The 25,043-nt window shown below is 46.5% G+C and overlaps 1 protein-coding gene across 1 annotated transcript in view; it reads left to right on the top strand.

The window, feature by feature from the left end:
* ADAM12 (ADAM metallopeptidase domain 12) overlaps positions 1-24,281 on the top strand; it is a 397,161-nt gene extending 372,880 nt beyond the window's left edge. The window contains exons 22-23 of the mRNA XM_061404001.1: positions 14,443-14,573; positions 19,370-24,281. Of these exons, the coding sequence (XP_061259985.1) occupies positions 14,443-14,573; positions 19,370-19,430 (192 nt within the window). The 3' untranslated portion in view covers positions 19,431-24,281. The remainder of the gene's footprint in view (positions 1-14,442; positions 14,574-19,369) is intronic.
* The last annotated feature ends 762 nt before the right edge of the window (positions 24,282-25,043 follow it).

Here is a 25,043-nt window from a genome sequence, read left to right as displayed (position 1 = left end):
TGCCTGCCGATTCCCTTCCGTCCTGAAACCTCAGCACAGGGCGCAGACCACTGCAGCCTGGTGTGGGTCTCAAGTTGGTCGGCAGATGAGGGAGAGGCTACACCAGGGGCACGTGTATGGGGGAGAGGACGGCTCCCTGTAGGCTCAGTCCTGAGCTGCCGGGAGAGGATCCAGCCTGGAGAAGCCCAGGGTGGGAGGCAGTGGGCACAGCCCCCTGACACAGACGGTACCCAGGGACCCTGAGAGAGCTCTGGGCATTGGTGGAGTGTCGTACCATCACCCAAGAGAGGGTCTCAAGTCACTAAAGATGAATTTTAAAAATAGGTGTGGCTCAAGAGACTAGGAGGTGTGACGACACTCTGGTGATTGTCTTACCTGCCAAACCCCCAGTGCGCCTAAATGTGTTCCCCGCTGAGACAATGGGCTGGGGGGGCAAATTCTGGAGTTTCGTTAGATTTCTAGGATGTAGCAAACTGAAATCCTTTATGCACTTTATTATGACTAATAGGCTTAATTCACTCATCTAGAGTTTAAATAAGAGCACGTTCAATGTCACATCTAAGAAATAGATTTCTCCACTCACAGAGTTATATCTAGAGAAGTCTGTGCTAAGAAGTAGATCGAAATGCAATTTTCTGCTGTCAGACTGCAGTGTGCCATGATTCTAATGGGAGTATAAGTGGCACCTTCAATCCATAGATGAGCCATCCTTCAAACGAGTAAAAACCTCATGAAAGCATCACTTAGCACTTATCTGTAATTTTTTTAAGGTTTGCTCCATAAAACAGCATTTGAACTGTACATGCTGATGTGTGACCCTACTTGGATTGTTTTATTTTTTTAAGCCCTTCATTTCCTGGGAAAAGTTAGGAAGTGGTTTTCCTCTGTAGAATCTTATCAGTGATTAACGCTACTGACCTGACTGGCTAAAGTCGTTTTTCCAGTTAGATTAACTTCTTTACTAGAACAATAGGAAAAAAGAAGAAAAGCAACTGAACCTATCTCTTAGATTGATTTTTGCTGAATTCAGGTCCTTTCTTGAGGCAGCAGATGGGCTTATGAGAATATCTGCCAACCCTGTTTCTGGCGCGTTTCTGTGCTGCAGAAATTCCAGCAAAGGCAGGATTAATTCCTGTTTTTATTCTTATAACTGAATGGTTTATAATTGTCTGTGTGTGTGTGTGTATGCCTGTTTGAGTTATTACCCTAAGTGTTTTAAGATAAGGAGCACCTCGGTGGTGTTTTGAGTTGTTATAAAGCAGCAAGCATGTGTTGAACGCCAGTTATGTGGCTAGTGATCCCAGGCTAAGTGCTTTGCAGACATTTCTAACCCCCTGGAGGGGCCTAGGAGGCAGACACCACCAATACCCCATTTCGCAGAGGAGGAAGCACGGCAACATGAGGCCAAATAGCGAGACCCCCGGAGGTGGAGACCAGGGCTGCAGACTTAGAATGGCTGCAGAAACAGGTGGGTACAGAACGCGCAGAAGGGAGGAACTGCGGGAAGACCGTGATGGCGAGCAGGTCTTAGATCACTGGCTGCCTCGGCAATCTTTAATCCATTTTCCCCATTTTTGCCACAGGTAAAGGTGATGGGGTGGGATGGGGGAACCTTCTCGCATCCTGCAAAGCCCCATATAGTAACAGGAGAGACTTGCATTTCTCTCTGCTTTTGCTTATAATAGTATCATGCTCCAGCCATTTGTCTTGACTGATCTTAGAACCAGCCCCTGGTCAGAAACATTAGTTGTGTTGCATTCCACATACTCATGGCATCTTTTTTTTTAAATGTATTTTTAATTGAAGGATAATTGCTTTACAATATTGGTTTCATTTCTGCCATACAGCAAGAAATCAGCCAGAGGTGTACATACGTCCCCTCCCTCTTGAACCTCCCTCCCACCTCCCGCCCTTTCCCACCCCTCTAGGTGGTCACAGAGCCCCGGGGTGAGTTCTCTGAGTCATATAGCAAATTCCCACTGGCCGTCTACTTGACATATGGCCGTGTAGATACTTCCATGCCACCCTCTCCATTTGCGGCACCCTCTCGTTCCTCCCCCCACCGCCCATTTCCATAAATCTGTTCTCTGTGTCTGCCCTGCATTCCTGCCCTGCAGACAGGCTCATCAGTACCCTCTTTCTAGATTCCGTGTGAAAAACCCTCCATGCATTGTTTGTAGAGGTGAGATTTTCAGTTCAGTGTCTCTGACATTTCTCTTCCTCCACACCTTATCTGTGTCTGTAGAACATACAACGCACTGTATTTTGTAAAACAAGGCTGCCCAACATTGTACATCTCTTCTAAGATGGTAGAGCAACCAGACTCAATGTAAGTAGTGTCAGAGGGAAGTGGGGAGAGCTATTTCAAAGAGCCCTCCCTCCCCCAACCCACACAGAGTGATGAACAGTTAACACGGGCTGTTACTTATAAGCAATAACTATTCGTTCATAAATGCTTTGTAAGGATACAAATAGGAGCAAAGCTAATTTAGACCATGATTTCAGAGCCATCAGGTCCTGGCCAGTCCCTCTGAGGTTGACCCCAAACTTGCAGAGTTGTCTGCCATAGAACGAATTCGCATCTGAATTTATTTGAATGAGGACTTGCACCCTTCTGATCTGTGTGGGCATCTGATACTTAGACCAGCCCTCACAGAGTTTGCAAGCCTGATGATCTAGACCCTTGCTCGTCAGAAATGCCAGTACATACTGAGAAAAGGAAATATATTCATCAGGATATACTCCCGAAGCAGGGAGGTGAAATATGGGAAAACTGATCATTATAAAAACCTGTGTTACTAAAGGGAAACCTAAAGCTGGGGAGGGTCCTCGGTGTCTTCTCTCTGCTTCTCAGATTTCATCCTTTTACCCAGACGTCCACCCAAGACCCCTTCCTCCTGAGCCTTCCTGCAGTCCTCCCAGGGGTCTCCTCACTCACCCGCCACCTCGGTCCGGAGTTACCTGGGCACCTGGCCTGCTCCATTTCAGAAGGCTGCTGCTGCTGCTGCTAAGTCGCTTCAGTCGTGTCCGACTCTGTGCGACCCCATAGCCGGCAGCAGGAGATGTACTCCTTTCCAGGCACACCTGAGCCCTTGTGCACACCGTGAACGCAGTAGACATGTAGGAAGTACACTGAACTGAGCTGAATTCTCAGCAGTAAATAGGAAGCCTTGTCACGGGATCGCATACTCCCTCGGGGCCCACCCGACCAGTGAGCCATAGGTGAGTAAAGATCTTAGGCACTTCATCCTGTAAATCTGAAGTAGAGCTACTGCCCAGCTAGAGCATAAGACTTTAAATTGTAGCTACCAAGGTTTGGGACTCCCGCTCACTTCTGCCTACCCAGTAACTTGCAGGAATTTCAGCTAAAATATTTGGGGTTTCATATCGTATACCAAGGCTTCCCAGGTGGTACTAGTGGAAAAGAATCGCCCATCAGGGCAGGAGATGCAAGAGACATGGGTTTGAGCCCTGGGGCGGAAAGGTCCCCTGGAGGAGGAAATGGCAACCCGCTCCAGTATTCTTGACTGGAGAATCCCACGGACAGAGGAACCTGGTGGGCTACAGTCCGTGGGGCTGCAAAGAGTCAGGCGCGACTGAGCACACACATCATGCACAAATACTCACAAGACAAACTCATCTGATGTGGAAGCACCTTCATCTCCCTGGAGAGAAATAACTTCAGAGGGAAGCCATTCAAGTGATTACAGTATTCAAAGGAGTGTTTGTTTTCCACTCACTTCTATTACTGTAAACACCCAAATTGTACATAAAAAAATGGATGCCTGACACTTTACCTTTATATTGTAATGGCAATGGATGCCTGTAAGTAAAAATTCCAACAGTGTAAAGGCTTATTTGGAAAGTAATCTCCCTCCCACCTCTATCACCAGGCTCACTTCCCAAAAGCAATCATTAACACTGCTGCTGCTGCTGCTGCTAAGTCACTTCAGTCGTCTCCGACTCTGTGCGACCCCATAGACAGCAGCCCACCAGGCTCCCCCGTCCCTGGGATTCTCCAGGCAAGAACACTGGAGTGGGTTGCCACCTCCTTCTCCAACGCATGAAAGTGAAAAGTGAAAGTGAACTCAGTCAGTCATTAACACTAGGTGTTTGTAAAATGTAATTTAGAATACAGTGAAAAGTCTCTTCCACCAGTCTCTCTCTGCAGAGTGAGAGGTTATGGAAAAGTTGAAAATTTTCAAACACTCAAAATTAAAAGGTACAGTGAAACCTCTCTGCCCATCCCCCGTCTTCAGCAACCATCACCTGGCTATTGCTCATTTTTCAAACCTTGGATCCTAATTTTGAAATCAAATGGCAGCGCACCTTCTTTCCACTTTGGTTATTCCAGATCGATCGAATCCTTTTCACTGGCTGTGTAGTATTTCATGGTAGGGCCACACTGTAAATCCTTTAACCGGTCCTTTACTGATGGCTGCATGGGTGGTTTCATCATTTGATCCTTCGAACAGGCATATTCATGCCCGGGCACCTTGAGCCCATGCTTGACAATGGATGTGGGACAAATTTCTGGGAGCACAGTTGCAGATCAAAGGCCATATGCATTTAGAAACTTGATAGATGAGGCAGAAATGCCTCTGAAAGATGCATCCCAATTTCTGTTCCCCAAGTCTTCATCAATGCAGTGCGTGCAGGATTTTTCTTATCTTTGCCAATATGATAGGTTGAAAAAAAAAAAACCTACATGTTTTTCTTCCTATACATGAGACGGGGGATCTTTTCACAGGTTTAAAATCCGTTTGTTTTTTCCCTTTTTCGTAAATGGCTTTGTCACCTCTTGTGACTTTTTGTTGTTTAAAAGGTTTGTCTACCCAAAGGTTACAAATGTGTTTTTCTATTTCAAATAGCTTCATGATCTTTTTTTCACATTTAAGTATTTGACCCATCTGCTATTTAGTGTATGAAATGAAGTAGGAATCCAACTTTATTTTTCTAGATAACCTCCTGACTGATCCTCAGCATTGTTGATTGTGCTGGTGTATTTATTTGTCCTTTATTGGCTTATCTTTTCTATACTAGATTTATCTGGTTCCTCCTCCATTCTTCATTGTCGTTCACTCTCTAAATCTTGTCCGACTCTTTGCAACCCCATGGACTGCAGCAAACCAGGCTTTCCTGTCCTTTACTATCTCCCAGAGTTTGCTCAAACTCATGTCCATTGAGTCGATGATGCCATCCAACCATCTCATCCTCTGTCATCCCCTTCTCCTGCCTTCAGTCTTTCCCAGCATCAGGTTCTTTTCCAACGAGTCAGATCTTCACATCAGGTGGCCAAAGTATTAGAGCTTCAGCATCAATTCTTCCAAGGAACGTTCAGGGTTGATTTCCTTTAGGATTAACTGCTTTGATCTCCCTGCTGTCTGGGGGACTCTCAAGAGTCTTCTCCAGCGCAACAAGTTGAAAGCATCAATTCTTTGGCGCTCAACCTTCTTTATGGTCCAACTCTCACATTCTCCTCCACTCCACTACCCCCAGAGAACCAGCCCTAGATTTTATATATAATTTTCCTTTTCCTGCCGTTAGACCACAGAAACATTACTTTCATCTCCTCTCTACAAATCTGAGATAATATCTCTGTCTTTGGACTTTGTGATAATTAAATGAAAACATATAACTTTATTAGGATGTCTGTAATGTCTTTGCTAAATAATAGTAACTTTTATTTTACTTTTTATTCTGCGCTTATCTTTATCACTTTCATTTTTCTTTTGTACTTAGCTTAACTTTTCTCTAACTTCTTAGATCATTATTTCACTTATATTCATGTTTGATTACATAGCATGTTAATCTAGAAGTTTCCCAAACACTGCTTTATCTGTGCCTGTTCTCATTTTTGTGTTTACCGTGTTTATAATTTTTAAAGAGTCTATGTTTTCTCCTTTGGCCCCAACATTGAAATTTATTCTGTTGTGGTTAATATTTTAAATAGCTTTCCCTACTGTCTAAAAGCAGAGCGTTTCTGTGAAACCTTTCATAAGCCAAAATGGCACAAAGGAAAGAAGCGATTACCGTAGGACACATCTTGTTAGGGATGCAAATCGAGATAAAGCACGGATGCTCACAGACCGCGCTCAGAGCTCTGGCGGGCATGCTGAGTGCAGTTCCTGGGGCGGGAGCTTGGTGGTGCCACCCCTCTGCTCAATGGCTGTTGCCCCCACACACACACAATGGTGAAAGCTGGCTTTTTGCCTTTTCGTGTGTGAAAGCAAAGATCCTCTTCAGATTTCTGTTGGTTAGTGAAGACAGGTACTAATGTAGGTCTTTCATAAAAGTGCTGCTGCTGCTGCTGCTAAGTCGCTTCAGTCGTGTCCGACTCTGTGCGACCCCACAGAGGTGGGGTGATCCAAAATCCACCCATATTTATACTGCATGGAAATAACCATTGTTACCTGTTTCTCTAGGTATACAACTATTTAACTTTCAGATATATGCATATATTTCTTTATTAGAAAAGGAAAAATTAAATAGTATAGACTGCTTCAGCCCATGCCAGATACAAGCTCTGGCCTAAGTTTGGTGTTGATTTTCTATGTGTGTGTGCATGCTAAGTCACTTCAGTCATGTCCAACTCTGGGACTCCATGGACTGCAGCCCTGGCAGGCCCTTCTGTCCATGGGATTCACCAGACAAGAATAACTGGAGTGGGCTTCCATGCCCTCCTCCAGTACTTTTCATATATTTTTATTTAAGTAGGTATCCATGAATAATATATATGACTAGTATTTTTTCAGTTTATATAAATGGTATCAAACTAAGCGTAACAAAACATGTACTTATCTGTGTTTTGCTTTTTGTTTCTGGATGTTCTCTTTGGTTCTTACTCAGCTATGAGGCTTGTCTTTTATTTTTTATAAGAATATTTGCTCCAATAATTTCAAAATCCAAAATCTTTGGGTGTGTTGCTGCTGAGGTTTTATCCTTCCCTCTCTCTCTCTTTCCATGATTCCCTGCTTCCTGGTCATTTCCTGTGAGCTTACTTCACTGGAAAGTTCTCTGGGAGCTCTTGCAGGTCTAGGATGAAGGCTGTTCCCCCCAGAGAGGGTGTATTTGCGTCTGTCAGGTGGCCAAGGCAACACCAGCTTGAGGTCCAGTGAAATGACTCAGGGCTTACTGAGCCACCCAGGTGATGTGTGATGTGACGTCAGTTTCTGGTCCGAAAGGGCAGTTTGTGGTTACAGGTCAGTCTGCCCAGCACCAAGGGAACTCTCCCTGCAGTCTAACTAGGGATAAGGGAACTGTCTCTGCAGTCTGCTAGGGATGGACAATGATAAGTGTTGATTTCTGGAAGATTCTTACCCTGAGGTATAGTCTTCTGCAGAGCCCAGCTTGATCAAGGAGAGGTCAGAAAGAGAACTGGGACAGGTGCCGACCCTTAACCCCTGCATCCCTCACCTTAAAAGGGGATCAGAACCAAACCCCAGGTTTCCCTAACTGGGCAAATACCTATAGCTTCAGTGTACTACTAACCCCTCTGGGCTTCTTTCACTTAGATGCTGGCCTGATAACATCTTACTATCTTGTAGCTCTTGATACTTTTAAGAAAAAAATTTAAATATATTCTATCCAACAATTTTAGAGAGAAGATAGGTCAAAATAACCCAGCCCATCGTGCATCTAGAAATGGATGATCCACCTCATAACTTCGGTTAGTTCTGTAATGTCTATCTTACAGGACTGTCTGTATTACAGCTTGTAACATCTACTTTCTGTTCTGTAGCCATAATTCCCACAGTTTTGTTAAGCTGAGGTCCACATTGAAGTGATTTAGTGCTCAATCTTTTTGCCACTGAGCCATCCTTTTCCTGTCTGGCTGAAGTCTATTCTGTAGGACTTTCAGAATTTCTTCTAGAACTCTTGGGACGAATTTTCTCTGAATTTTTGCATGTTCAAAGACATCAATGTCTTTTGTTTACTTTTTCAATGATGTTTTAGGCATAAAATTAATGGGTCACACTTTCTTCCTTGAAGCTCTTCCATGCATGCTTCCTCTATCTGCTCTGAAGAAATCAGAAGATGGCTTATCTTTTTTTCCTTGTAAGTGACCTGATTCTGTATCCTTGAAAGGCCAGTAGCTTTAAAGAGTTGTATCTTATTTCTGATGTTGGTGTTGTTCAGTTGCTCAGTCATGCCTGACTCTTTGTTACCCTATGGACTGCAGCATGCCAGGCTTCCTTGTCCTTCACTATCTCCTGGAGTTTGTTCAAACTCATGTCTACTGAGTCAGTGATGCCATCCCACCATCTCACCCTCTGTCACCTTCTTCTCCTCCTGCATCAGTCTTTTCCAATGAGACAGCTTTTCACATCAGGTGGCCAAAGTATTGGAGCTTCAGCTTCAGCACCTGTCTTTCCAATAAATATTCAGGGTTGATCTCCTTTAGGATGGACCGGTTTGATCTCCTTGCTGTCCAAGGGTCTCTCAAGGGTCTTCTCCAACACTACAGTTCAGAAGCATCAATTCTTCAGCACTCAGCCTTCTTGATGGTCCAATTCTCACATACATGACTACTGGAAAAACCAGAGCTTTGACTATATGGACCTTTGTCGGCAAAGTAATGTCTCTACTTTTTAATATGCTGTCTAAGTCTGTCATAGCTTTTCTTCCAAGGAACTTTTCTTTTAATTTCATGGCTGAAGTCACCATCTGCAGTGATTTTGGAGCCCAGCAGAATAAAGTCTGTCACTGTGATGAGTCTCACGCACTTCCCCAGGGAAACAGTATACACTTTCCAGGACTTGACTCTTTCAGAAAAGTTTTTGCGTGTTAATGGTGAATATCTTTTCTCTCTGTACTATTTGCTCAGATCCCTTTGCCGGCGTTCTTTGTCCTTTACCCTTGAACTTTTCCTCCTTTCCCTCAGCTGGACCGCGGTAGCCCTGACTGTGTTCAGTGCGTCCAGGCCCTTGGTTTGTGCTGTTGCTTTGGTTTTTCCTTCCCTGTTTCTCTTAACTTTTGCCAGCTCCTTTTTCGTTTCCTTACATACATACACACTTTTGCCAGCGGGTTCTTAGTCGGCCCTTTGTTTATTGTGGTTCCTTCCTTCCTTCTTTCAGCAGTTTTGATTAGTGTGTCTGCGTTCCTCTTTAAAGGAAGGGAGGGCTTCCTGGGAGGAAGGACCAGTCGCAGGTCAGCTGGGGGAAGGGCCAGGTTAGAGCTCAGGACCAGCTCTTACATTGCCCACATCCCAGGGCACCGCAGAGACAGCGGGCTTTGAGGGATGGTGGTGGTTTGGCCTCCTCTGCTTTCAGCAGAGACCCTGCCAGGACCCTCCCCTGCTCCACGCATGCGCAGATGGCTGAGCTCGTCTGCTGTGCCTTCAGCCCTGACCCACGTCACCTGCTCACTCCCGTGTCTCGTCCTTGGCAGGCAGGGTGGGTGCTCTTCCAGGTTCTCCCTTTCATGGGCTCTTCTCGGCCCAGCCTGCTGCACACTTTGCATCCTTTTCTCATATATTCAGCTTTCCCAGAAGTGGGGTTCTGCTCCTCCATGTGCATTTTCCTTACCGTCTTCAGGTGGTTTTAGCAGGAAAGAAGGACGGACCTCTTCCAGCTAGGTACAAACACGCTCTTACAAGGACGCCTGCCTCTTCTGAACAAGGCATCTCCCCGGGAACCAGTTATCCCTGTTGTTATCAGGAGGCATCCATTCCTGCAGGGCCAGGGATGGCCAGACGGTGAGCAGCATTCATGCTGCCCCACCCCCAGCTCAGCCCTGCACAAGCTCACTGGGACCTCTGTGGCATCTCTGGCATTTTCCTGCGATAACATCCGGTCTTCCTGGGGGGATTCCCCCTGGAAAAGCAGGATGCACTTCCTCTTGCTGATCATGCAGACGGAGATAACAGTTGAGAATTCTCTATGACAGTCAAGGCAAAGGGCTATATTTGGATCTAAAAATTTATTCTCGTCCCTCTAAAAATTATTTGAAATATGTGACTATTGCTAAAACATGAGCAGAAAATGGAGGAATGAGAACACTATTTTTTTTGGGTAACTTTATTTATTTGTTTTGGGTTGCATTGGGTCTTTGTTGCTGTGTGGGCTTTTCTCTAGTTGCAGCGAGTGAGGGGGGCTCCTCTCTAGTTGTGGGGCATGGGCTTCTCACCGTCGTGACCTCTCCCGTTGTGAAGCACAGGCTCTAGGGTGAGTGGGCTTCAGTAGTTGTAGCTCCCAGACTCTAGAGCACAGACTCCGTAGTTTTTGGTGCACGGACCCAGCTGCTCCGTGGCATGCAGGATCTTCCCAGACCAGGGATTGAACCCAAGTCTCCGCATTGGCAAGTGGATTTTTTTATCACTGAGCCACCAGGGAAGCCCGAGACCACTCTATTTAATAACGGATCATGATTTTTCTCCGGTACCTAGGAGTTGAAGAGAAAGGGGCATCTGAACTTGTTTCCTTTTTAAAAATGAAAGTCAGTCTAAAGAAATGTTTATTGAGTGTGGAGTTTATGTTCACTGAGGCCTGGAGTCATTCCTCTGCTCCATCCTGACGGCTCTTTGTGGCCAGGTTGGTTTGGACTTCTTCAGGAAACCTCAGGTCCAGGTTTTGCAAAGGCAGCTTGAAAAATGGTGCCTCAAAGGGAGTGCGGAAGCTCCGCTCCTCTCTCCAAGGTCAGAGCACGTGCTGCAGGGGCTTCTGTCCAGATGATTTTGGACTCCAGGTCTGATCCGTGAGAAGGGAGGACCCCTCATCTTTGACTAACTCCACTGTTCCATGAAGCCAGTTTGTCCCAGTTGGGCCTGGTGGGAAGCTGGCATCTTACCTAGGCAGCTACCTGTTTCATGTTTCCATAGAAACCTGTCCTGGGTGTGGCAGGAGGGAAGCAGATTGGTATTTCTGCTGAGCCCAGGTTTGAATCAGAACTTTCAATCAACATCTCAACTCTCTGGGCTTTTATCACTAGGGTGACTATATAATTTCTCCTCTAAACCAGGAAACAGTGGAAACAGTGTCAGACTTTATTTTGGGGGGCTCCAAAATCACTGCAGATGGTGATTGCAGCCATGAAATTAAAAGATGCTTACTCCTTGGAAGGAAAGTTATGACCAACCTAAATAGCATATTCAAAAGCAGAGACATTACTTTGCCAACAAAGGTCTGTCTAGTCAAGGCTATGGTTTTTCCAGTGGTCATGTATGGATGTGAGAGTTGGACTGTGAAGAAAGCTGAGTGCTGAAGAATTGATGCTTTTGAACTGTGGTGTTGGAGAAGACTCTTGAGAGTCCCTTGGACTGCAAGGAGATCCAACCAGTCCATCCTAAAGGAGACCAGTCCTGGGTATTCACTGGAAGGACTGATGCTGAGGCTGAAACTCCAATACTTTGGCCACCTCATAAGAAGAGTTGACTTATTGGAAAAGACTTGGATGATGGGAGGGATTGGGGGCAGGAGGAGAAGGGGACGACAGAGGATGAGATGGCTGGATGGTATCACCAACTCGATGCACATGAGTTTGGGTGAACTCTGGGAGTTGGTGATGAACAGGGAGGCCTGGCGTGCTGCGATTCATGGGGTTGCAAAGAGTCGGATACGACTGAGTGACTGAACTGAACTGAAACCAGGACACATTAGAGAGACTGTGATTAATAAATTCAGTGGTACCATAAATTGGGCATGTCCCAGGCAAACCAGAATGAATGGCCCACCTAATTACCTCCTAAGCTTCTGTGATAAATCCAAATATATTGTGATACATTGTAACATACATCTCACATTCTCTCCAGCCTTGCAGTAAAACCCTGACATTATCTTTACTAGCAAGACTAGATAGTTATTCATACTTAGTGGCAAAACTAGTCATCATTTAGTCATGAATTATTTAATCTTCAAAGTCTTTCACGTTTATGGTGCATGCATTCCATTTTTACGGTGCACACTAATATCTCGCTCATAGTTTTCTGCCATCTTACAGGAAACGGAAGTTGATTTAGCGCCATGGTTTATCACCCAGAGTGAGTCTGTTGGGAGGACTCTGGCGCTTTTATTAATTTGTTTTTATTGGAGTATAGCTGCTTTGCAACTCTGTGTCAGTTTCTGCTGGACAGCAAAGGGAGTCAACTGTACATATACGTATATCCAGTCTTTTTTCAATTTCCTCTCCATGTAGATCGCCACAGAGCAGTGGGTTCCCTGTGCTGTGCCATAGTTTATCAGTTATTTATTTCATATATAGCTGTGTGTGTGTGGCAATCCCAGTACGATTAGGGCATTTTTAAGTGGTTCCGTTCACTCCTTCAATAATAGTAGCTTATTGGTCGCTGTGCGCCAGGCTCTGTGCTAAGAGGTTAATAGATCATCTCTCACTTAACCCTCGCATCACCTTCTCTCCACAACGTGGAGAAGCAGCGTAACTTGAGTGTCCTCTCAGAGTGCATCATCGGCACAGAGCCCGGTCAGATACGCGGACGGCCTGACCTCAGCGCTTGTGCTCATTGTGGGTCTGTATCCCTGGTGAGGGGGTGTGTTCTCTTTTACATTCTGCGGGCTGTTCGTGTTTCCTTAAATGAGCACTCATGTGGAAAGGTCCCTTGTCAGTCCATCCCTGTTCAGTGGTTCTCTCCTCTCCCAGTTTGCCCATTGTCTCAACTTGGCATACTTTCCATGCAGCTGTGGTTGACAAACTTCTGTGGTATTATAGCTTCCTTTGCTTTACAAAGTGAAAGTGAAAAGCTCAGTCACGTCCGGCTCTTTGTGACCCCATGGACTACACAGTCCATGGAATTCTCCAGGCCAGGATACTGGAGTGGGTTGCCATGCCCTTCTCCAAGGGATCTTCCCAACCCAGGGATTGAACCCAGGTCTCCCGCCTTGCAGGGGGATTCTTTACCAACTGAGCCACAAGGGGATAACATTAAAGGGGGGGGCGCAGGGACTATATTGTCACATTCTTTGAGCTCTGACTGCTGTGGAGATGTAATCAGTGGAGTGAGTACCATGAGAAAGTCAACTCAAATGTTCTTAAATCATCCCGGGTGGTCCTGGATGTATGGAATACTGAGTGCTATCACAGGGGCGAGGCCATCTGTTTATTAGGATGTCCTGTCTTCCTTGAGTTCCTGGCACCCTTTCCTGCACACTTTCTGTGCACACACAGGTGTTTCTAGGCTCCAAGGCCCAGAGTGGGTGGTGTCTTGATCCCTAAGTTCACCCTGGGCTCAAAACAGTGTTATCAGTGCTCACCGACTTCCCACCATGGCTCCAGTGAAAGGCTCCGCCGCCCCCCCACCCCCGCCACAGTAACCAAGGAAGGAACCCCAGGAACACAGGTGCCTTTTAATCATTGTTATCCATGTTCTGGGAGTTTCCCATGCATGATGTAGTCCTCATAACAACGCTATGAGAAGGGTCTTTGTTTTCTCCCACTTTACACCCAGAGAAACTGAGGTTCAGAGAAGTCCAGAGACTTGCACAAGTCCCAGAGTGTTGGTCTTTGCATAAAACCCAGAGCAGAAACTCCAAGTTCATGCTCTGCCCACCCTCTACTGCTGGCTCCCTCACTGGCCTCTGGTGGACGTGGATTTTCCTCCTGGGTGTCATTTTCCAGGCATGTTGGTGACTCTTTGAACGAATCCTCAGCAAGTATTTCAGTAGAAGAACAGTAATGCATTTTATGGGGAGCAGCATGACTGACCCCATGTTGGTGGGAGAGGGTGACCCCCTCCCTTTCTGGTTCACCCGCAGCTGAACCAGTTCTGTTAGAGGGTTCCGGCAAATTTGAAGAAATGAGTGTGTTCCTTGAAAAGACTTTCACTAGCTTCTTGTGCTGGGCCTTTCTAAAGTGAAAAGAAGCCTGAACAGCACAGGGGAAGTTGGCATCCTCTGGGTGACAGCAGGCCAGAGACGCCAGCAACTCTACATCCAAGGCCGGTCAGCAACGTGGCATCTGAAGACTCGTCTTTGAGTGTCTGTAACTAAATGATGGGTGTTTGGTGGTTTAGTCACTAAGTCGCGTCCGACTCTTGTGACCCCATGGACTGTAGCCTACCAGGCTCCTCTGTCCATGGGATTTTTCAGGCAAGAATACTGGAGTGGGTTGCCATTTACTTCTCCAAGGGATCTTCCCAACCCAGGAACCAAACACAGGTCTCCTGCATTGCAGGCAGATTCTTTACCGGCTGAGCCATGATGCTGTGGTTAAATCTTTAACACAGCACGCAGACACATGCACACACACACACACACACGGGCACGCACACACACGCACACTCACACATGCACGCACACACACCACCACACCTGTATGGTGAGGGGACTGTAGTCAGCAAGTTCACAGGAAGTGAAAGCCGTGCTGTGCAGCAACGAGACCACCCTCCTCTCCCTAGCCCAGTCTCCAGGGGACTCTGATGGCTTCTGAAGTCAGTGTCTCATCCAAGTGCACGAAGATGGTGATCATGCCTCACCTTCTGGTTTATTGCAGGGAACTCGTAAGCCAAGCCCCCCTCAGAAGCCGCTGCCTGCAGACCCTTTGAGCAAGACGGCTCGCCTGGCCGGCGCCCCAGCCAGGTCCCCAGGACGGCAGGAGTCTGCGCTCCGCCTGGCGCCCATCAGGTTGGTGATGCACCCGCTTCTCTCTCTTCCTCCCGGAAACCATGTGGGCCAGCTGTACAGGTCACGCTTCTCAAGCCACTGGAGGACAGGGGAGTGTGGTGCCGGCCGTGTGTCCCGCACTCCCCATCCCTGGGAGCAGCGTAAGACAGATGCAAGGGCGGATGTTGACAGGAAGCAGCTGGGAGCTATAGAACTGGTCGCTCTTAGCAGTGATTCCGGCCTACCCGTGAGATCAGCTCAAGATCGAGTAGAACAGATCCTTCAGAGCAGTGGCTGATGCTCTGGGCCAGGCCACAGCCAGCCGCCAAGCAGTTGTGGTATTGGAACAGCGGGACACCTGCCTCCAAAAATATGACTGGGACTGTGATGGCCTCTCCTCAGTCCCTGGGATCCCAAGAAACGAGGTGAGGTTGGAGGGCCAGGGATGAAAGGAGAGGAGTGGAAGAAGTTAGGCTGAAGAAACTGCTGGGCAAGGGTAACCGGGAGCTTCCCACTCAACCGGCAAAAGGAATCGCCTTTGCAGACTGAGCGGCCGCTGGGGGTCATCCACTCTGCCGTCCCCCCAGGGACTAGGCCCAATCCTGACCTGGGCAGGGAGGTTTAACTCAGTGGTGTGCTGGAGCCAGCTCCCGTTGGTTTGCAAGAACTATTAAATTTCCAGGAATTTAGCCAGCTAGGTGTTAAGCCTGGGCCTTCTTTAAAATTACATAAACTGGAAATGATGCCAGTTATATTAAAAACAAAAGTAATAAATGTTCAGAGCCCCAAACTTCCATTTTTTTTTACATTTTACTGCCACCCACTCTCTTGAGGTCACCTACATCGGTCGTTTCTGTGTGATGGGAACACCACGCCCTGGCCACAACACAGCTCTTCCATGCTCAGCCAGGTCCTATTGGGAGCATGAGTTATTTATACCATGGAAATTGACAAGCACCACAGATCCAGGGCCTCTGACTTCCCCCGCCATGGCGGGTAGTTAAACATTTACCAGCTCAAAGACGGGTTAAACCCTCAGCCAAAACACGTGCCCCCTTGGCAGACAGCTCGCTTTGTGAGCAAGGTAGGGGTGCTGGCCGGGCCCTGGGTTCAATAATTCAGCATCTCCGAGGGGAAGGCGTGCGTTCGTGAGTTCATTCCAGCTCTCAGGGAAAAATGTTTGGCCCATGAAAGATCTCTGTAATAAATCTCAGAGATACAGCTTGTCAGGGGGTTGGGACAGTAGTTTGATTCCTGGCTCTACACATATAGAAACATGGCAGAGCATCCTAATTATTTCACTGCGGTTTGTACACTGATCTTAAAGTTACTTTTCTAGTGTTCAAAGGAAAAATAAAAACATGGGCAGGAAGGTGGGGAAGGCCCTCTTTCATCTTACTGAAGTTTAGTTGATTTTCAGTGCTGTGTTCGTTTCTAGCATACCACAAAGTGATTCAGTTATACCTGTACATTCTTTCTCTTACTCTTTCCATTAGTGTTTATCACAGGATGGTGAATACAGTTCTCTGTGCTGTACGGGAGGACCTCGCCCCTTATCCAGTCTACACATGGTAGTTGGCATCTGCTGATCCCAGATTCCCAATCTGTCCCTTCCCCACTTCCCTCCCCTTTGGAAGCCACAAGTTCTGTAGATCATTTGTGTCATATCTTAGATGCCACACGGAAGGGATAGATGTCATATGATATTTGCCTTTCTCTGACTTCCTTCACTTAATGTGATAGTCTCCGGGTCCATCCATGTGGCTGCAAGAATATTTCATTCTTTTTTTATAGCTGAGAAATATTCCATTATATATAAATTATGCATACCACATAGAAAGGCCTTTTTTTTTTTTTTTTTGCTCTTCTCCTGAGGCAGTGATTTTTTTAAAAAAATTTTATTAGAGTATCAGTTCAGTTCAGTCGCTCAGTCGTGTCCCACTCTTTGCGACCCCATGAACTGCAGCATGCCAGGCCTCCCTGTCCATCACCAACTCCCAGAGTTTACCCAAACTCATGTCCATTGAGTCAGTGACACCATCCAACCATCCTCTGTCATCCCCTTCTCCTCCTGCCCTCAATCTTTCCCAGCATCAGGGTCTTTTCAAGTGAGTCAGTTCTTCACATCAGGTGGCCAAAGTATTGGAGTTTCAGCTTCAACATCAGTCCTTCCAATGAACACCCAGGACTGGTCTCCTTTCGGATAGACTGGTTGGATCTCCTTGCAGTCCGAGGGACTCTCAAGAGTCTTCTCCAACACCACAGTTCAAAAGCATCAATTCTTCAGCTCTCAGCCTTCTTTATAGTCCAACTCTCACATCCATACATGACTACTGGAAAAACCATAGCCTTGACTAGACAGATCTTTGTTGGCAAAGTAATATCTCTGCTTTTGAATATGCTATCTAGGTTGGTCATAACTTTCCTTCCAAGGAGTAAGTGTCTTTTAATTTCATGGCTGCAATCACCATCTGCAGTGATTTTAGAGCCCAGAAAAATAAAGTCAGCCACTGTTTCCACTTTTTCCCCATCTATCTGCCATGAAGTGATGGGACCAGATGCCTTGATCTTAGTTTTCTGAATGTTGAGCTGTAAGCCAACTTTTTCACTCTCCTCTTTCACTTTCATCAAGAGGCTCTTTAGTTCTTCTTCACTTTCTGCCATAAGGGTGGTGTCATCTGCATATCTGAGGTTATTGATATTTCTCCCGGTAATCTTGATCTCAGCTTGTGCTTCCTCCAGCCCAGCGTTTCTCATGATGTACTCTGCATAGAAGTTAAATAAGCAGGGTGACCATATACAGCCTTGACGTACTCCTTTCCCTATTTGGAACTAGTCTGTTGTTCCATGTCCAGTTCTAACTGTTGCTTCCTGGCCTGCGTACAGGTTTCTCTTATTAGAGTATACTTGATGTACATTGTGGTGTTAGCTTCAGGTACACAGCATGGTGACTCAGTTATACATATATATATTCATTCTCTTTTGGATTCTTTTCCCATATAGGTCATTACAGAATATTCAGGCAGGCTCCCTGTGCATATACAGTAGGTCCTTGCTACAGCAGGTTGTCTGTTTTATATATAGTGATATGTTAATACCAATCCTAATTAATCCCCCCACACACACATCCCTTGAGTAAACCCTAAGTTCATTTTCAAAATCTGTGAGTCTGCTTCTGTTTTGTAAATAAGTTCATTTATATCATTTTTTAAATTAGATTCCACAAATGAATGATATTTATCTGTCTTTATGTTTGAGCACTATCCCACTGTATATATGTACCACATCTTTATCTGTTCCTATGTCGATGGACATTTAGGTTGCTTCTTGGCTATTGTAAATAGCACTGCAATGAACACTGGGGTGCGTGTTATCTTTCTGAATTAATGTTATCTCCAGATGTGGGATTTCTGGGTCACATGGTAATCCTACCTTCAGTTTTCTGAGGGCCCGTCATACTGGGTTCTACAGGGGCTGCCCTAGTTTACATTCCCACTCACAGTGTAGGAGCATTCCCTTTTCTCCACACCTTCTCCAGCCTTTATTGTTTACAGACTTACTGATTTTTAATTGGAGAATAATTGCTTTACAATGCTGTGTTGGTTTCTGCCATACCTCAGCATGAATCAGCCCTGATGGGTATACATATGTCCCATTCCTCTTAAACCTCTCTCTCACCTCCCACCCCATCCCCCCTCCCCACCTTCTAGATGGTTTAGACTTTTTGATGATAGCCATTCTGACAGGTGTGAGGTGGGGTACCTCATGGTCCTTTTGATTTGCATTTCTCTGATGATTAGTGATGTTGAGCATCTTTCATAGGCTTTTTAGCCATCTGTGTGCCTTCTGTGAGCCTCCCTGGTGGCTCAGAAGGTAAAGCATCTGCCTGCAATGCAGGAGACCCAGGTTCAATCCCTGGGTCGGGAAGATCCACTGGAGAAGGAAATGGCAACCCACTCAGTACTCTTGCCTGGAAAATCCCATGGACGGAGGAGCCTGGTGGGCTACAGTCCATGGGGTCGCAAAGAGTCAGACACAACTGAGCGACTTCTTTGGAGAAATATGTATTTAGATCCTCTGGGGAAGGCCCTCTCTTAAATGATCTCAGGCAGCTGCCTGTCTTAGCTCTGCCAGTTGATGATACCAGGGGGAGCTGGTTCTCTCTCCACCTAGGAGAACACTCTGTCTGTTCATCTCTGAGGGATCCCACGTGCCCAGCTTCACTGCCCATCCTCTGCAGCCGCCTCAGTACCGTCGCTCCTGGGCACGCTGTGGCTGGTGGAAGACAGGATACACGGGCAGTGCAGATAGACCCTGGGTTATGCAGTCAGTACCTGCAACATGTCAGGTATCTCAGTCATTCTCTATGTTGACTTACTGAAATACTGCTACTCTGGACATGGTGGGTTAAATGAAATATGACTAAAATTATTTAGTCTTTTTTTTTTTTCATCCAACTGCTAGAAAATTTAAAGTTGCATGTGAGATTCACCCTTGTGGCTTGCACCGTTCTGCTTCATGGCATTCTTCTCGAATCACTTTGTGGATGGACAGGAGGGGCAGCTTTGAAAAGGGTCATAAATGGCTGAAGATGCTGTGGGCCTCAGCAAGGTCCTTTCTGAATCTGCCACCCCTGCTGCTGGAAAGAGCTGTTGGTCTCCAGCACCTGGGGTGGGGTGGGGGGGCAGAGGTGAGATCTGACCCTGGAAGCCCATCACAGCACAGGAAACGGTATCTCCAACCTGGGCATCTAGGGTTGGCAGAAATCGCTGGTAGGGCCTCTGACCACAGTCGTTTTCTCCTCTCTCTTCCTGCAGACCTGCTCCGAAACAGCCCCATCCCGTGCCCAGACCTGCCCCCATTGCCTATGCTAAGTGAGAAGCAAGCCGACACCTTTGTTCAACAGTGAAGACACAAGTTTGCACTATCTCTCAACTCCAGTTGGAGTTTTTTTTTTTGTACCAACTTTTAGAATTTTTTAATTTTTCAAACACCATGATTTGAAAGAACTTTGAGCTACTGCCGTCGGTGCTGTGCTGTGCTATGGTGCTCTGTATACTTACTTGCTCAGGTACTTGTAAATTATTAATTTATGCAGAATGCCTTTTACAGTGCAGTGCACTGTAGTGGGCTTTTTTTTAAAAAAGAAAAAAAAAACCCATCACTGAGTTTTCCATGGAAGGAAGGCTTGTTGTGCTTTTAATAGTTTAGTGAACTTGAAATATCGTGTTCTTTGGGATTCTGGACAGGATGTTATTTCTGATGGAGGCTTCATGAAGAGGGCAGTTGCCCAGCTTACCCATGGCGGTGGTTCTGGTACCAGACACCAAACAAGAGACCCCAGGTAGAAGGCCTGCTCTGAGGCCAGAGCCTGGCTTCAGGTCCAGGCTGGGCTGGGCCTCCAGGGATATTCTGGACACTGTCACAGCTGACGGGCTGGCCCACCAGGGTTATCCCTGGAAGCTCCAGGATCGCAGGGAAGGACCTGGCTTCTGGCCAGGGGGCTCGGGAGAGAGCCTGGATCCTGGAGAGGAATTTTAAGGTGTGGCCACTGTAGGAGACAAGACTTGGAACACAAGGCCAGGCAGACACTTGACCTTGAGCTCACCAGCTATGAGCACGTTTGGAGAGCCGGCCGAGAAGTTTGCTTTATAGAAACACCAAGAACTTCTTTTCCTGGCTGCCCTTTGCGGAGTGCTGGCATCAGCGCCTTATTTAGATTGGGAAAGGTGGTGTTTCTACAAGACAGCTACTGCCCGAGCCCTGCAAACCTCCGTCTGCCTGTGCTGTTTGGAGCTGAACAAATTACCACCTTGTGTTCTTGACTGTAACACAATGATACTGTGTTCCGACAGACAGATGAGGCTTTCCACAGGAGCATAACTATTTTCAGATGTGAACCCGTAACCAGATCTAGTGAATCAATTCTGGAGATAAAAATCTCCTTTTATTGCAAGGTTCAGCTTATTAAAAATTAGGCAGAATCCCTGTGCTTGCAAAAACTGCAGCCAAATGGAAAGCTGTGTTCACTGGGACAGGTCTGCTGTCTTTGTTAGGATAAGTTGGACAAAGAACCCTAAGTTACTAGTAAGTTCTCTTTGGGGCATCTTGTCTTCCCACCTTGGCTGAAGGAATCTTTCAGAGATGTTTTTAGCGTAAAACCTGGATCTGTTTCTTGAGGTTTTACAACTTACCTGTTGAGCATCAAAGTCCTCACATTCACACTCAATATTCATGAAATGCAGTCTTGAGCAGCCGACTTATCAACCTTTCACTCTTCGGATGTCAGACTGGGGAGCCATTTTCACAAGGAGATCTCGAAGATGCCTGTACCTAAGGGCATGAAAATTACAAAATTACTCAGACAAGGTCACACGCCATTATGCCTGTCTTCTAGTGGGGTCCTATGAGGCTAGTTTTCACATTAGAAGGCAATTGACAACCGCTCCATAATCCACTCTGTTTTATGATAGAGCTTCATCTGGGGTCATTTCCATGGTTTTTCCATGCCTTGAAGCAGAAAGACAAAACGTACCAAGAATCTTGGTTTGCCTTCAGGAAAACAAGAGTGCATTTAGCTCTCCCTGAGTTCCCACCGTATCTAGGCAACATAGCATTCAGGATCATGGATAAACTCAATAAATCCATGTCACACACACACAAAGGGAACGCGACTCTAATACATTCCAACTCTTATAGCATGCAATTTGTTCATTATGCAATTATTAGTTTCTTAAAACTATAAAGCCATGTTAGAAAATATTACTGCTGATGAGTATTTACAGAATTACTGTAACTAGCATTATATCTGGTAATTGTATTAAGGCCAAAAACATATTCTATGGGAAAGTTTACAGCATTTTTATGGTGCATTAGGTGGGTATTATTTTTATAGACACCCAAATCCTTGGATCTGGCACTGCAGCCCCTTCTGCTGGGGCAGGGAAGAGGGTGTGAACTTTTCTCGTCTGTCCTTAACTAGAATTCCTGTGCTTCTATTTCAGAGAACCAGGAATAGTTTGGTATTAAAAGAGGTTAACGCTGTGATCCTACATGTCATCATCACTGGCCACTCGGCCATGGCTGATGACACATTTTTCTCTCTACATACTAAGTGCTTTTATAGAGCCGTGCAGTTCATTTCTGGAAAAGAACATATTTAAACCTGACACCCCCGTACAGTACACAGGGAATGTTATTCAAGGAACAGTACTTCCATATGCAGTATTTAGCAAATGAAGCATATTCAGCAATAACTTTCATTTTAATATAACTTAGGAACCAAGAGCCAGTTTGCTTGGGGGAGGGGAAGAGGTATTTCTCCCCCTTTTTATATCCTCCTAGATGATAGAAATGAAAATGAATACTTATATTTCAATGACCATCTATTTTTAATATTTTTTTAAGATTGTATGGGCATGAATACTAGAGTTAATGTGGGTTTAGACGGCCTTGGCTGAGAGTCCGCACGCCTCGACGCAGAGTCGGCCCCTAGGGGTCGTCACTCTCCTTCCGTCTTACTAGAGGTGCAGGTTATATGACCCCACTTGACTGGGAAGTACATGGCTAACCTTCCAGGCGTTCTACTGAAAAGGTGATTTCCTGAAATTTTGTGTAACAGCGTGCTTTTCCTGACACATGGACTCAGATGTGTAGCAACCGAGAGAAACGGTGCATAACATTTTCCATTGTCAAACTGTGCATCCAGAGACTGCCTTTCCCCGTGCGAACTTTCCAGCTTCCACATGTGGGGTGACATCACAGAGACCACAAGAGCGACAAATTAAACTACACGAGGATAAGTACTCCCAACTAGTCTCAGAGGGGACTCTTTTTATGCCTTCTTAACTTTATTAGGAATTCTCAGGCTGAAACCAGAGGCCATTGTTCCCTGGCAAATCCGTACAACATATCCATATCTCCTCCGAAAGAAAAACAGCTCAGACCCTGCTCTGTGGCAGACTCTTCCTACGAGACTGTGATCTCCCGTGGTGCTAAACAGAGCCTGGTACTGGGCCAACTCGAATGCTCGAGCGTCTTCCTGCCATCTCTCAACTGCTGTTTACAAGCATTCTGAGCCACTGAGACCCCAGTGACCGGGAGGGCGCCATACCTGGGCGACAGCCTGATCCCCCTACCAGGCTCTCGGTGTGAGGCTTATTTCTTTTAAGACTCTTGCCCTGGAGGGCTCCCCAGGGTGTTTGGGGAGCAGGAAGCCCCAGGGAGGGCAGACTCAGCCTGGACACCCTTCTTCATTGTTAGGACCCCAAGCAAACACAAGTCACCCAGGTAAACGTCACACCCAGAAGTCTCTCCAGGGCCAGTGCTGGCCCCCAAGGGGGATTCAGGCTGTGGATCCACCCCACATGATGGCTGGTTGGTGGGAGCCTGAGGCGTGCCACCTCATCTCCCCAGGACTCGAGAGAGAGGGCGGTGAACACATCTGGACACAGGTGGCCTCAGCTAGCATCTCTCCCTATCATCAGACCCAAGTTCCTTCCCCAGCCCTAATCCAGTCTCTGACACATCTCTGCAGTTTGGTGGCTGCCCCGAAAGTCCACCCAAAACCCAGCCTTCTCCAGGGCCACAGCTGGAAGCAACCCTGCCCACTCCCTGCTCCCCACACCCGCCACCCCAGCAGGGAATCCAGAAGCATCTACCCTCCGGCCAGGCACCTCCCACCTAAAGACTTACTCTAATTACAAGGGAGAGTTGGCCATAGGAACTCGGTTCGCCTGTGATGACCGAACGTCTCTCGACTCACTCTCCATCTCTTTCTTTTAAACCTGTTTGAAAACTCTGATGGTCATATGCGTAACAACAAGCTAAAGAAAAGGCTGAGAACCGTTTCTGTGCAGCGATGCTTCCAGAAGCCACTGACCTGCACGGGTATGGACCGTCTCTCTGCGTTTCATGAAGCAAACCCCCTCTTTTCTTTGAGGACACCAGTGGCAGAGCCCAGCCAGTAAGAGCCTGACCCATGAGGCACCAGGAGGAGAAACCCCGCGTATAAAACTGTCGTAACAGCCAGCAGTCGCTCGTGATAGCCGGAAGATTTAATACACAAAGGAATTTTCAGTACTCTGTAACCAACCCTGATTTTTCCATATCCTCTTCAGAAGTCATTACCTGTGATACTCCTTCCATGAGATAATTTTTTTTAGTCCTCAATTTAGCACATTTTAAATCCAGACAAAAGGAAAAAATCTCATGTGATCATTTTAGTTTTGCAAAGAAGTGGACTGATACCTATGTTTATGGCCTATAAGCAAATACTTAAGTGGGAAAGACAGTGATAGAGAAAAAAAAAAAAAAAAATACATCGAACTAGAAAGAGAAAATCCCTTCAGAGTCCATGGAGAGTGAGCAACATCAGAGTTCGCTGCTCTTATGTACCCTCTGTCAGGGCAAGTGGGGAGGTTTGAAGGGAAGTGCACTGTTTGAACATGTGTGGCACAGAACTCTCTAAAACCTGGCTACAGGCCATTCAGCACAGTACAAAGTCACAGCTACTAAACCAGTACCTTCATTTTTACAGCGCTTCGTCCATGTATCACGCTTTGGGTTGCTAATTTTTTTTTTCACTTACCTTTTTATGTTACCGTCTGTTACCTTTGTACACGTTTCTCATATCGGGGGGTCTACAGGTAACACAACTTGCTATTTCCATAGAAAAAAGTCATTGTTACGAATATTATATCCAATAAATGGTATACAGGTCAATATAAAGAGGTGTCCCATTCATTACTGAGATTTTTACCAATGTAGGGGCGGGGGAGCTCTTAAGTTGGAGAAGGTATCTGTATTCTCATCCATGTATAGATGCACGAGATGCATAAGAATCTAACAGGGGCATCCCTGGTGGCTCAGCAGTAAAGAATCTGCCTGTCAGCGCAGGAGACCCCGGGTTCAGTCCCAGGGTCGGGAAGACCCCTTGGAGAATGGTATGGCAACCTGCTCCAGTATTCTTGCCTGGGAAATCCCACAGACAGAGGAGCCTGGCAGATTACAGTCCGTGGTGTCGAAAATGAGTCAGACACGACTTAGCAACTAAACAGCAAGAACCTTAAGAAGGGTGGTGAGCTGGAGGGTCAGGAGATGAGTGCTGCAATCCACATGAGCCCATCAGGGGGTGGGATGAGGAGGGAAGATGTCTGTATGCCTTTTCACACGTACACTAGGGGTGTGCTGTGCTGTGCGCAGTCGCTCAGGTGTGTCCGACTCTTTGCGACCCCATGGACTATAGCCCACCAGGCTCCCCTGTCCACGGGGATTCTCCAGGCCAGAATACTGGAGTGGGATGCCATGCCCTATCTCCAGGGGATCTTCCCAACCGAAGGATCGAACCCAGGCCTCCTGCATTGCAGGCAGATTCTTTACCATCTGAACAACCAGGGAAGCCCGAGAATACTGAAGTAGGTAGCCTATCCTTTCTCCAGGCTAGTTCAGTTACCAGCGGAGCTACCGGGGAAGCCCATACTAGAGGTGGGG

This window comes from Bos javanicus, chromosome 26 (genome assembly GCF_032452875.1).
Source record: "Bos javanicus breed banteng chromosome 26, ARS-OSU_banteng_1.0, whole genome shotgun sequence".
Classification (NCBI taxonomy): Eukaryota; Metazoa; Chordata; class Mammalia; order Artiodactyla; family Bovidae; genus Bos; species Bos javanicus.
This window is presented reverse-complemented; position numbering and strand designations above follow the sequence as displayed.